Source organism: Calidris pugnax, unplaced genomic scaffold (assembly GCF_001431845.1).
Source record: "Calidris pugnax isolate Ruff unplaced genomic scaffold, ASM143184v1 scaffold23, whole genome shotgun sequence".
Taxonomy (NCBI): domain Eukaryota; kingdom Metazoa; phylum Chordata; class Aves; order Charadriiformes; family Scolopacidae; genus Calidris; species Calidris pugnax.
Window position 1 is genome coordinate 1,075,093 of NW_015090772.1, and position 14,839 is coordinate 1,089,931.

General features: G+C 36.3%; 1 protein-coding gene across 34 annotated transcripts in view; it reads right to left on the reverse strand.

Moving 5' to 3' along the window:
* Window positions 1-14,839, reverse strand: part of CLASP2 (cytoplasmic linker associated protein 2) — a 173,848-nt gene that overhangs the window by 44,473 nt on the left and 114,536 nt on the right. For 12 of the 34 annotated variants that reach the window (XM_014941991.1, XM_014941981.1, XM_014941943.1 and 9 more), the window contains 7 exons: window positions 14,368-14,423; window positions 12,739-12,909; window positions 10,046-10,069; window positions 6,849-6,866; window positions 4,516-4,617; window positions 4,353-4,379; window positions 1,275-1,301 (listed from right to left, as the gene is read on the reverse strand). In XM_014941991.1, coding sequence (XP_014797477.1) covers window positions 1,275-1,301; window positions 4,353-4,379; window positions 4,516-4,617; window positions 6,849-6,866; window positions 10,046-10,069; window positions 12,739-12,909; window positions 14,368-14,423 — 425 coding nt within the window. The remainder of the gene's footprint in view (window positions 1-1,274; window positions 1,302-4,352; window positions 4,380-4,515; window positions 4,618-6,848; window positions 6,867-10,045; window positions 10,070-12,738; window positions 12,910-14,367; window positions 14,424-14,839) is intronic. The other 22 variants (XM_014942000.1, XM_014942079.1, XM_014941972.1 and 19 more) reach the window with 5 other exon arrangements.

A 14,839-nucleotide genomic window follows, 5' to 3' on the forward strand; every position in this document is an offset into this window, starting at 1 on the left:
TTACAAAGCACTATAAAGTTCAACACACTATACTCGCTACCAGAAACTGGTCACTGATCCCCAATTCTTATATTTCAGTAACAGAAAATTTAAGTTCTGTGCTTCAACAAAGACTCCATTCTTCTCTAGTTATAAACAATTTATACCACCAGTTGACATATTGTTTCCAGCTGCAGAATTCAAGAAGTTTGACAAATAAAGAACAAAACAGAACTTTAACCACAGGTTAATTACACACAGATACAAACCTTTCATTAACCTTTTAAAAATAACCAGGTAACTGTATGACCACAGCTATGCTATCAGATCTACAGAATTAACATGCAACATCTCACATGAGTTCCATGAGTTACTCGTTATGAGGCACATTTAAAAAAAGATACAATTTGATTGAAGCTTGACTATATGGAAAAAGAAACAAAATCCCCAACAAAATAAAACATATGCTGGGTGAGAGGGAGAGACTAAAACAATGTACCATGCATATACTTTCAGACTCATTGTTTGAATTCAAACTTGAAATGATTATTTTAGCAAAATCCCTTTTCCAAACTATGGACCTATTCAGCAGAAATGATAAATAAAATATTACACAGCCTGGAAAAAACAAGCATAAGCTCTATAGCAAAAAAAAAAAGAATAGGCACGTCTATAAAACTTCTGTGGTCTGCAAAAATTAAGGGTTTGACATCTCAAGGTATTAACTTAGACCTGGTATTACTATGCCTTCTTCCTAGCCTCCACTATTTTACATCTCTTTAAAACAATGAAAACGTTGTAAAAGTTTTCACCGTGCTGGAGACTTTCAGAATATTTTCTTCAGTAAGTCAGAAACCTGAAAAACTCATTCTTCTCAGAATATACAGAAGAAATGCAACCTCTCATGCCAATACTTTATCTTTCATTGTCTGACCTGCAAAGCATACCACTCTGCTGTAAATAAACCAAACAAAGCTTTATATCCTGAAAATATTATGCTTATAATTATATATAATAGCTAATAAGCAGCACTGGCATGCTGCTGTCAGTACCACCACCAGTAGTAGATCAAAGTGAAGTGAATGATGAAGGAAGGATTACTAAAAGAGTGTTCCAAAATGACAAAAAACTACCATCTCTACCACCTTCTAAATAAGAATTACATCCAATTAGGTAAGCGCAGCGTAGGAAAAAAAAAAAGTGAGCCAGAATTTCTGCTGAATAGGGTCCTTAAATGAGATATGTCAAACAGGTGATCAAACAATGACGTATACACAAATTCTGTAGACTCTTACCACCAATGGGGTTAGCAGACTGTGATCCTGAACAAGTGTAAAGGCAGGATTAGGGTAGGGGTTTATAATCCATGAAGAGGGAGGGAGCAGAGCAGATTTTAAAAATGGATGGCAAATGGAAATAAGAAAGCTTTAGTCATTTCACACAGGAAAAAAAAAAGCCACAAGGGAGTTATGCTAAAGCAGTGCTTTTAAGTAGCTTCCACAGTTGAAGAATTGAACTCAGATGCTATGTACAAAGCAGATGAAGCAAAGCTGCACAAGCAAATTACAATTCTTCAGCTTTCTAACCAACAACTGGATAATACTGAAGAATTACATTTCAATTAAACATGAAACTGTAGTCCTCATATTACTTTAAAAGAATATTACATTGCCAAAAAGGTTCAAGAAAATCAACAGCTGAACAAAAATTACACACAAGGCCAAAACAACTTTTTTTTGAGACAGACAGTAAAGGAACTGAGCTGCAGGTGCGGTGGATGACAAAAAATAAACCTCACAATGGCACAACTGAAAAGACTTGCATAGAATTTCAGGTTTTCCTCTTTAAAATTCATATTAAGTATAAAAGCAGGAATTTGTTTCCATCCAGAGATTTCATTCTTTTTCTCCGAATGAAGATTGCAACGTAAATCTTAGCACACCTGCTGAATTACTTGCCAACCAAACCAGAAAGAAGAGGAAAAAAATAGAACTATTTTTTTCCATAGATAAGAATAAAACAATTAGCTATGGATTTTATATGCATTTATTTTATGCTACAATTTAAAAATAGAAGAGGAAGAGTAAAGGGCTTCTAAAACCCCAAAAAAGTATCTTTTGTAAAGCATTCAAATCTGCAAGTCTTTCATAAAATGATTTTTGAACAAAAGTGCTAAGTAGTTGTAACCCTAAATGTACAAAAGCATCTGTGTTACACCAGTTTTTTAAAAAATAAATGCTTAAATCAAATATGAAGCTATTCTCCCACTATAAGCTGGAGAACTAAAACAAGCCCCTGTATGGAAACATCAAGCATCTCGCTGCCCACTGTGCCCAATGCTATGAAAATTTTCAATGGCATAAAGAAGCATCACCCAAATAGCTGGCATATCGTGCCTGACAATTCTCCTGCCCCTGTCCTTTTGCATTTGCCCTGTTTATCTTCCTTAAAACATCTCAGAATTCTTGTTCTCCCCCACTGACAGGTTATAATGAGCTCTCTGAAGCCATCGGGTCTGAACAGTAGTAGTAATAAAGGGCTGGAAAGATGCATTCATGCATTTAATTTTCACATATCACCACATGTAGACAAATCTAGTTATTTCAATATCAATTCAACTTATCTCTTTAGACATTAATACTGTGCCAAAAAGGAATTATCTTGGGTAAAACCTGCCATTATTAGTAAAAAGAAACTGAAAAAGCTTCAGTTTGTTTCCCTGAATATACAGTCAGTTTAATTAATATTATATGTTGATGATCACCATAAAAGTGTTATATTGCTACCTAAATTTAACATCTCCCCCAAACAGTTTCTCAAACACCTTAATGTTTTAAGAATTTATCCAATCTATTCAAAGTACGAAGGTATTTTTAACAAGCTTATTTCAGAACACCCCTAATACTAGTGAAGAGTGTTACAGATACTGTTTACAGCTTTTCGTAAAGGGAAGAAGTGAATTGACGGGACTGTTACCTCCTCTCCTCCTCAAATTATTAATCCAACTATTCTTTACTTATGATCTTAACACTGAAAACATGAAACAAGTTATGTACAACCTTGTCACAGCCAATAACTAGAGTTGATTTTCAAGCTCTCATTCCACAAACACTCGTGGGATTAGAGCACTGTCAAACCAAAAAATAACTTAAGAGAACTTCTGCTATTGGATGTTATTATTTTGTATTTATCTACTCTGATTTTTTGAAAGTTTTATTTCACAAAACCTGCAAGCATTGGATCAGGTTTGATCCAACCATATTTGCTGGAACATAAAGTAATCCAAAACTGAATGGGAAGTACTCTAACAGGAAAAAAAAAAGCCCCAAAACTATGTGGCTTTTTAACCTCTAAAGTAATTCTATTTATGATAAATGCAGTCATTGCTAGGAAGGTAAATGCTTTTCCCATTAAACACAGAATTAAGGGTTTCTATTAAAAGAAACTGGATGTAGTCACGGATAGCAAGATAATTGCACTGGAAAACTTAAAACCTGATAATTTACTGGGTTTATTAATGTCAGATCTCAAACTATAGGACTGGTTATCTTATTTTAATTTTATGGTTAATGTGTCTTCCTTTCATTAATTTCACTGCATCCCACCGCATTAGACAAATGTGGGAATCTGAACACACTACAGAGCTTAGTGAGAAGATGTCTGTTGGAGGCATCAGATGTGTGAACAAATTGCTGTTAAGTCAGCCAGTGCCAAAGAGTGTCAGGTAATCGAGGCTTTTTAATTAATGACAGAGTGCTTACCTAGATTGGACATTTGCATTTGCTTTGGTTTCTAAACACACATAGAAAATTACTGTGGATTAGCTGATATATAATAAGTTGCTTATTTTAACCCTTTGATTCAATACGAGCTAAGTAACAGATTATAAAGTTAGGGTTTAGTATTTTTACTCCAAAGAAGAGTTAAATAAAGGTAACAGCTGTAATACAAAATAAAAAAAGGAATATATCTATATCCAAGAGTTAGAGCAGGGCCCAGCTTAAAATGAAAATAGGTATTTCTGGCTGAAAATAGGTATTTCTGGCTGAAAATAAGACTGAAAAATTAGGTTTTGCAGGTAACACTGAAGACACCATTCAGCCTACCCCTTCTTCTCTATTACGTATCCATGTGTCTCATGTGACTGACACAGAAGTTTACTGGCCTTTCATGTTGGGCAGGTCAGAAAGGGGGGGAAAAGAATGTTGAGAAGTTATAACTGAAGACAGAACTTAAGGGTAGATTTCATTTCCTGTTACATTGTCTAATGTAATTGGCAAACTAAGACCTAACCTAGTATTTTGTCCATAGAAAAACAACATGAATTAGAAAAGCATGCAAATACCACTGATCCAAAACACTGAAAAAAATACCTTCATTTTGGTCTGGCGATGATGAACCTAAGGCACAGAACAACAACTCAGTATGTAGCTTTTTTTTTTTAAATTAACTTTGACTGTAGCCATTGGTCAATGAATATTTGCTTAAGCATTTGGCCTCTTTATCAGGTATAACTGACAAACAGAAAATACATACGCTGAGACTGTGACACCACTTTGGTTCTACTGCGTCCTCTGGAATCTGTTTTAGAATTTCCAATACCAACAGAAGGCGTTGAGAGCTTTGTTCGTACACGACCTGTAAAAGAAAAGGCATTAAATCAGTTTTTCACAGTAACGTATAAAGCAAAGCATCAGCAGCATTTACTAACGGTTTCTGTAGATAGAAAAGAAGCGTAAAACTTAACTCAATTGGTGAAAATTCATTTGGGATAATTAGTAGAAATTTGAACACCTTACAGGACTTAAGAGTTGAGGAATCAAAATACTTCTCCTCTGATGCTACGTGTTTTAGTAACCAATTGACACATTATCACTTCAACACCCTGAACTCGCTAGCTAGTTCTTGCCTACTACATAAACAATTTGATTATATGAGGGTGGTGAGACACTGGAAGAGGTTCATTATATGAGGGTGGTGAGTCACTGGAACAGGTTGCCCAGAGAAGCTGTGGCTGCCCCATCCCTGGAGGGGTTCAAGGCCAGGCTGGATGGGGCTTGGAGCAACCTGGTCTGGTGGGAGGTGTCCCTGCCCAGGGCAGGGGGTTGGAACTGGATGATCTTTAAGGTCCCTTCCAACCCAAACCATTCTGTGATAAAATAGGCAATGCATATGCTAACCTTCCTGTATCAGGTACAGCCTTCTCATGATTACGAAAAAAAGATCAGTTAATTAATTAAAATAGGCAATGCATATGCTAACCTTGCTGTATCAGGTACAGCCTTCTCATGATTACGTTTGGTCATAATTCTACTTTTGCTGTCCTAAAACTACAAAAATTATGGTGACTATTTTTTGAATAGGGTTCTGAGGTTTCTTCTTAACTTGACTCCCCTTTTTAGAAATCTAAACACTATCTTTCCTATAACTGAAGATTCTACTTTCCTGGCCACTGTCGTGTAGACTACAGGATTTCCAAGCCCTTTACAGCATTTTGCAAAGACTAAGTAAAAGTACACTTAAGTACTTCCCAGTGACAACACGATTTAAGGAAATATTACTCTCCTCAACAGACAGAAGAGCTGAGGAAGAGACAGAGGAAACTGAGTATCTACAACTAAAACTACAGAATTACTTCTCTCTAGAATGTGAAACCATCTTGGGTTTAGGTTAAACTTTTCTGCATTATTAGCCATATTTCTTGTAACAGACAGAATTTGCAATGAAATTACAAAAGAAAGGAAGACCCCAGTTGGATGAATTATAGGTTCATATGAAAGATTATTCATATAAGAAAACAGCAGAGTTGTGTACTACATTTCCTAAGCCAACCTCTCAAACAACCAAAAAATGAAACAAAAGCCAAAACCATGCTAACTGTAACTCTTAAGTTGGAAGAACAAACCTCAAAAAGCTTACACAGGGTCGATCTAGCTCAACAAGTAATCCACTTTTAAAAACTGCATAATTAAAATATTTTCTAGACATGTAGAGTCAGTATTTGACCCAGAAGAATTAGGTACACAGACTGGTATTTAGTTCTAGCCTCTTTAGGCTTTCCACAGCAGAATTTGGAGACCAACCAAGATAATATTATTCATCCAAGTAGAGGGAAATGCCGTAGATGAGTGTCTATAAGAAGAGAATCAGGATAAAGGGGGTTATTCACTAAACTATTAGAAAACAATGTTCTAGCAAGAACGGTTAGATTAACTAGTCCAAACTCTACTAGTTATCCCCGTGCAATGGCAATGTTTTCCCACCGAGTGCTGCGAGACTTCAAAGCATGTAACTGCATTCAGAATTTGGCCCAAACACCTAGGAACACAGAGTGCCACTATTGCGATACTACGTTAAATTATCACTTGGAACCTGGTTCAATTTTATTGAAGTAAAAACCCAGTTTGTATTTATGAGGCAAATGAACTGTTAACTCACTTGGAGTCTCTACATCCATTCACTAATAGTAGGTTTTAATGTTAATAGCATATTGACAATGAATTCCCAAGTCTCAAAGAGATGAGTAATAGTAGCACCTGCTTCCCACAGCGTGAACATACTTGATGAAATATTCTGTGACAAGATTCACTTTAAAAAAATAAATGCAAAATTATAAAGCTCCTGTATTTTCACACTAAAAATGTTAAGCGATGACACTTCTACTGCAGATGAGTACTTGAGAATTAAAATAAAAGCAAAAGAATTTTAAAAATACTACACGACAACCAAGTATTAGATGCATAAGCTATCTGGAGTTACAAACCTCCACAAAGACCCAGAAAGACCGTATTCTACTTTTAAAGCTTAATTTGTATCAATGAAAATATGAAGCTGAAAATATTAGCTCATCTAACAAAATATTTTCTTACCATCTTCAGAAGCTGTTCCTAAACAGAAAAAATAATAAAATACATGATATTCCAAACAGTACTGTTTCTCTCCAATTCCTTTTTGAGATTGCTCTTATCAATCTCGACAAATTTTATCAAGAGGGCTAAAGCTTTTGTGTTGAAGCTCCATTATTGAACTGAAGCAAAATCATCAAGAAACATCCACACTGTACTGTTAGTGATTCACAAGAAAACACAATATATAGGTAGCACTGCCTTCCAAACTTGTTACAAAACCACCAAAAAAATAGAAAAAAAAATATAAAATTAGGTCAGTCAACAAAATTACATATACAGATCAAAACAGATATTAAAAATATTTTAACATGAGCTCATCTGAAAATACAAAACATACTATTATAAATTACCTCAAAGAAAAACACAAGGGCAGTGTTTCCCATACTGGACAGTGAGAACTTGATAGGAACTGCCAGCAAGGAGGATTTCTCTGAGTTAAATCCATGATTACTCTTAAGATCTACATGCACAAGATCAAATTTTGCTCAGAGAACTGGAAGTAATATGAGCTTGCTGAAATCAGACCACACTGGAACAAGTATGCCAAGCTTAACAGGGTTTAATTATGACAAAATGAGAGTTGGACAAATCTTTTTACTGACATCAGTACCTAGGAATTGATAGGAAGCTATCTAAACAGCAGTCCTTCCTCTAAGTTCCTTTGAAACAAATCTGATTATGGAATAAAATTATAGTAGGGATAAACATGTTAAATGTCTAAAATAAGTAAATACCCTTTGATAAAAGGGTATTTCCATTTTTGTTTTCACTTTGCTGTTTCTACCTTGTAAGAGAACTCCAATGACTAAACCATCTGTTAGTGTCTTTTGCTAGCCTGAACCTAACTTTCTCAGCAAATCTGGCCAGGGCTTTCTCATATTATACTATCTTCAAGGCACTATTTTTAAACACTTCTTTAAAATAATTAATTCAGTGTGAATTTCAATGCTTCTTCATAAAAATCAGTTACAATACTATGGATGTAGAAGTGCCCTGAAGTTTTCCAGATCAAGTTTGCCAGCCTATAAAATTCCAAAACCTTAACTACTCCCCCCAAATCCAACTTTCTTCCAGAGTTGGATCTTAGAAGGCAGGTTCTATGCAACACCTAAGCCAGGCTAACAGCTAGGGATGTTTCTGCTTCTCCTTCCTCTCCGCCCTTGGCTTGGATGGCTAGAGACTCAGTCAGCTCCAAAAGCTAAAGAGCAGAATACTATTCACTTTTGTTTTACCAAATCAGTTTTCTAGAGTTTGTTCACCTACAGTGATCAATAATGAAGTATTACAAGGGACTAGTGAAAGAATTGGTAGAAACATGTGGCCAAGATTAGTGGGAAAAGGAAAAATTATTAGTTCCTCCTGGTGGCAATTAGATCAGACCAGCTGTTTCATACAGCTACAGCTGGAGAGCTAAGCTGCGTCCCTTCTGTTTCACACATCACCCCTACAGATATCCTCTAGGAGAAAACAAACACTTCTTACTCTGATCAATTGTGTAGTACTTCCCCTACTATTTTTAAATAGATGTGTGGGACACCATTAGAAAAAAAGAAAAATCCTGTACCTGTGGCCCCTAAGAACCTTTATTGCTGGTGACAATGTGCAAAAGCTCAAGGTTAAGCGTTTGGCACAGATAATTATAAATAACTCTTATTATATGCAATATAAGAAAATCTGATGTGGAAACAAACACACACATTACTATCCTTAAAAAAAAAAAAAAACACTCTAATTTTATTCAAGTAGGCTTGCCGTCTGCAATACTTAAAAATAATTCCAATTCTTCCAGAAAGTATCCTCAGGAAAGTTATTATCTGTGCTTTAAAATGACTCAAGATTCTGGGTTTCAGAGATCTACCTTCTTACTGTTTTCCTTTCTATGAAAAATATCCCCAACTTTGCTTCCAGTAAACTACTCATTCTTCGAAACCTGTATTGTTAATAAACACATGACAAGAATTATTTAATAAGTAGCGAACATAACTGACTTGTTATTTGTTCCCCAGCAATAAATTAGAATTAGGAATATCAGGCTTCAAGCTGGGACTCTGTCACTTTATTATCACAGAAGTATGACTTTACACACACCTGAAACAGACAACTGCTGTGAGAAGTCCAATTCTCAACTGCTTTGCAGGCAGGATAAACATATATGTCAACTTCCTCCATGTGTTTAACATAGTAAATTAAGAAAAAGTAAGGGCTAAGACTTAGCTGGGATACTTGGTAAGCTATTTTAACAGGTAGGTCATCTTAACAAACTATTCTTTGCTAAGAATTAGGGGTTGGACTAGATGATCTCTGAAGGTCCATAACAAACTATTCTTTGCTAAAAATTAGGGGTTGGACTAGGTGATCTCTGAAGGTCCTTTCCCAACCCCTACTACTCTGTGGTTCGACGACAATTACATTGTATTACAGGATTTACAGGCACTTAAAATTATGTAGCTAGATACATAGATTTAGAGTAGTTTTGAACAAGAAGATATTAGTTCTATTTTTTAAAAAATCCCTAATTATGTGGTCAAGCATCTCCTGCTCTCCCACAGCTGTTCTGTCAAGTAGTGAAAAATTTGACTTTACAGGTAAAACTATGAAACACAATTGAACTAGAGCTAATTAAAAAAACATGTATTGACTACAGAATGGCTCTGTAATTAATAGGGCTTTTTTTTTTTAAAAAAAAATGGATTAATATCCAATTTCTGATAAAGATTCTGCTGCTGATACAGATCAATCATCAAAAACATTGATAAACACAACACAAATATTAAGACAGCAAGATTACATAGGGGTTAATCAAAACAGCATAGTATTTTGTTAATAAACAGACAAATATATTAAACATCAATAATTTTACTTAAAAGGCACTTTAGCAATAACACAACACAAATATTAAGACAGCAAGATTACATAGGGGTTAATTGGATTAATATCCAATTTCTGATAAAGATTCTGCTGCTGATACAGATCAATCATCAAAAACATTGATAAACACAACACAAATATTAAGACAGCAAGATTACATAGGGGTTAATCAAAACAGCATAGTATTTTGTTAATAAACAGACAAATATATTAAACATCAATAATTTTACTTAAAAGGCACTTTATTAAATATTTAATAGAATTAGAGGACAGACTAAACAATTTCTTACCATCCATCTTGTCAGAAGTATCCTCTTTGTTGAAAAAGCAGGCAAAGAAACATGGAAAACTTAGTGTGTTAGAATAAAGGTGTTCACAGTAGAGTCATAAAACATTAATTAAGGAAAACACATTAATATTAAATACAGCAGACATGTTTATCTAATTCATGCACATATAAGTTACCTTAAGTACAGTTGGTTTCTCAGCCCAAGGTACAAAATTACAGAACAGGGTACAAGTACCCTGCACAGAAATGTTTAATCTCTTCATATTACTCAGATTTGAGCAAACCATTACAGTAAAATATTTATAAACTATTTCATATTTGTTGTCAACAGTTACTGAAGCATCAGTACATATCATTAACTAAGCTGCAGTATTCTATTTCATATGAAATCTGCTACTGAGCATGAAGCCCCACCTCGGGTAACGGACAGGAGGAAAAGGACATCACAATAAAGACAAAGGACAAACAGCAGAAAGCTCCACTCTGGTTTAAAAGCATTAAAAATTTACCAGTTCAGCTGGAAGGTAGTGCATACATATTCTGACAGTAACAATCAAAATTAAAATACTTAGTGTGGGACATATATAATTACAGCCCAAGTCTCCTCAAAAAGAACATTAATATTTCAGTATGTCAAAGATAGTCAACATTTAGAATAACTCAAATAGAAAATGTCTTCCTGCTTTGAGTACAGTCTTAAAAAAACAACATAAATGAGCAAGCAAGAGTTCTTCTATTAACAATAAAATGGGAAGAAATGGGTGGGGACAATTATAGATTGCTGCTCTCAAGAATTTGTGGTCCTCCAAGGGTCTAAATTTGGCAGCTGTCTAAGCAAAGGGTGGATGTTTCTCTGCAAGTAAGGGTGAAAATAAATTCAAGCTCCAGGAGACAGTATTAAGTTCTTTTGGTAGTGACTGCAACACCTGAGAAGATGTGGAACGTGCTACAGAAATACAGTAGCATTTTCTAGGCATTTTAGTACCATGATCAGCATTATCTCCACAATTCTGTCATTTAAGTTGCCATATTTGTATTTAGGATAAACAACTCTCTTAAAACAAAGAGAGGGGAGACATTTACAAGTTAGCCCATTTTCTGAAAACATGCCTTAGATTTACACACCATTCATTTTAATGTTACCTTTTGAAAACTACTTACTCTCCTGGAAACCTCTGTGCCTTTCTCAACTCTTGCTTACAAAATTCTGGGCATGAATAACATTGCTTAAAATGTTCTAAAAGCAAATCAGTTCTCCAATCAAGAGCAGATTCTTTGTGAAACTTTTAAGACCAAAGCAGTCCCTTCCTTTCAGCACTGTGAAGAACACAGATTAACAGAGAGATTTCTCTTTGTTTTCTGTTAGATCTTTTTCCTTCTACCACCATGCTCTGTGTCACTTTGGCTTCTCACAATAGCTGAACTCCAACTTTGTCTGAGGTTCAGAACGTGTCCCGTTGCACACCAAAACACACCAGGCAATACTCTGGTCTTGGAGAATAATCATCCCACCTCTTTCAGGCTTTTAAGCATCAAGTTAGGAGGAACTGAGAATTCCTCCAGTGATAACCACAAGCGCATCTCCTCCACCAAGCAAAGGGAGCAGCCTAAATTTGGTGCCCACTTGCTCCCCAGCAGGTTCTCTGATCTTCCCCCCTGGGGGCACTAGAGGGAGCCCACACCCAAATTTACTACTTCGAGAAGCAAGTATTCCTTCTAGTCAATCAGCACTGCTCACCCTCAAACTTAATCCTAAAATCAACGGCGTTCAACCCATTTCAAGTAGGCCCTGATAAAAACTATTTTAAATTATGCTTTTGTTAACTTAAATTTTGATTTAAAAAAAGCACAATCAAAAACTTTGAAAACCATAGCCTAAGTGTATCCTAACAGCTCCCCAAACGCAAGGTGAATCAGAAGAATTATATAGTCTCTCTGACTTTCTTGCCATTATCTCCAGCAATACTGACAGTAGGATGTGCCTCCTTGGTGATCTAACCTGGCACAAAGAAGAATTATATAGTCTCTCTGACTGTCTTGCGATCATCTCCAGCAATACTGACAGCAGGACGTGCCTCCTTGGTGATCTAACCTGGCACAAACTGAGAAAAAAAAACTAACAGTTTTGGGAACACTAAACCTCACTTCCCCCATTGCTGTCCCTGCAGTATCGATAACCTAAAAAGAACAAAAACATGCCCATTTTCTTCTACTCTCCCCACTTAGTGGAGGTTGTAGCATCTACCGCCACACTTTTCTGCACTCTTATGATCTGTAGCACCTTATGTCTAACACCAAATATTCCTATCAGTGACTGTCACCTAGACAAAAACATACCATGCTTTGAAAGAAAAACCTACCAACATGCTGTGGAAGAAATCTATGAAACCATTGCTCTGTATTATTGTGTAAAACGTTTCTGTATTACATGAAGAAGCCACCACTGACTCCCAGAATGTCTCTTTAGCGTTGTTGTAAAATAGTCAGCTAAAGAGCTGAGAAAAATGGGAAATCAAAAGCCCTGACACTTTATCTCCCTATTACTTCTAGAAACAAAAAAGCCACGATCAAAATCTGCTATTAAGTGAAGGTGCCGCTCCTTCCAACAACAATTTTTCAAACGTAGAAGTATTTTTGATCAAAAAAACCTCCAAAAAAAAATCTTTCAGGATATTGTAGGGCTGTCTCCCTTACCTAGTGAAGCGTAGGATCCCGGAGGTAGGCCAGCTGCTGACAGGCGCCCAGCTCCTGCTGTCTGCCCAGCAGCGTGGCGGGCCTTTGCGCCTGCCGCAGCGTTAACGTCAATGTCGCTGCGAGACCTTTGCAGGGTTCCTGGGCTTGGAACACTCTTGCTGCTGCTGGAAACTAGCCAAGGAAAAAGAAAAAAATAAAATTAAAAAAAATAATATTGAAAGTTAGTTGGTAGTGAAAAAAATTATATTTAATCATCTACTAGTGCAGCGTACCTGCAAAAAGGACAGAAAAGGATGAAAAACAGCTTAAGTCAACTTAATATTAAAAAAAGTACCACAGAGGTTAAGAAGCAAACTACATCTGGTGTTGCCATGAAATTCATATAATCATAGAATAGTTCAGGTTGGAAGGGACCTTTACAGTTCATCTAGTCCACTCCCCTGGCAATGAGCAGGGAATGGCTTCAAGCTGGAGGGGAACAGATTTAGATTGGAGATTAGGAGAGGGTTCTTCACTGTGAGGGTGGTGGAGCACTGGAACAGGTTGCCCAGGGAGGTGGTTGAGGCCCCATCCCTGGAGATATTCAAGGTGAGGCTCGATGAGGCCCTGGGCAACCTGGTCTAGTTGGGGGTGTCCCTGCTGACTGCAGGGAGGTCGGACTAGATGACCTTTGGAGGTCCCTTCCGGCCTGGGCAATTCTATGATTCTATCTTCAACTAGATAAAGAACAGAGTATTTTACAGTAGTATTTATCTTCAGTCAGCATAAGATTTTAATATTTAATAGAAACTATGTGCTTCCACTCTATGGACAATGACATATTGTCCATAGTACAATATGGGCTAGTACAAATGACGTATTTCAGAACATTTATTTGATTTATTACGGTATGAAATGCTTCAGAAACGTCAGGAAATCCACAGCATTCCTTGCCATACTGTGGGAAGATAATATTCCCACACTTCAACTAGGCTAAAGCCACAGGCAAGCTGAACGCCTGCCTTGAATTGCTTTGGGGTCTCTAATCTGTAAAGTATTTCAACATTCACCTCCTAGTATTTACTAAGAATTAACTATTTGCTTCAGTTAACTTCAACCATTGGTTTCTGTCTTCAGAACTTCACTCCCCCGTAGCAGTTTCAGTACCCAGAAAACAAGCACTCTCTATTCCTGGCCATTTGGCAAAAGGAGTTCAATGATTTACTCTGCAAGAATCACGAACACATCATGTGAAAAGAGAATGAAGACATTAAATTCTGAAAACTCAAGACAAAATTAAACTCTTTGAATTACAAATGTGTGGGTTTGGTTTTTGTTGTTTATAGAGAGCAGCAGCTATGTGGGAATAGATGAAAAGGTATGAGTCCTTCATTTCCAACTGCCGTAAGCCTAGTAGATCACAAAATAATGTTTTGCTTCTTTGACAGTGACTGTTCCAGGACATAACTCCAAGATCAATTAACAGTACCAATACATAGCAAATTATGTTTGAAAACACAACTGAACACACATAAAAGGTGAAGCAAGTATGAGGCAATCTTAGCACACTTAAAGCTGCACTTTAAACTTTTAATTCAAAGAACATAAAGAACAATTATTGTGCACTGCACCGTAGAGCAACCACCTTACCTCTGCCTGCAAAGCTTGCTGGGCTGGCTGCAGACCATTTAGAAGATAGAGGCCGACTGGAAAAAAAAAAGTGAATAAACCAAATAAGTCTCATGCATCAGATCCAAAAGGCAACAATAACAGAGAGGAAAAAATTATTAATCTTATGTTCTTTTCTCCCTTCAACTTTATCAGCATATTTTAGATGAACACATTAAATAAAGAATGATAAGGAAAACACAAGCATCTTATCTTCTGTATTTTATAAAATTACATCTTCATCACAAAGCATTCACCCTTTGGTTACCAACAGGCACACTTTGCTAACACAAAGTTCAGGCATCCTAGACTTGGCCACAGAAACAATGAAGGTTTCTAGCACAAGGTTTTAACCATGGGGCTGACCCCCTAAATCAGATGTTAAACAAAAATAGTGGGAGCTACACAAAGAACTTGATTTATGAAACAAATTATGTGGTGTTTGCAGTAAGAA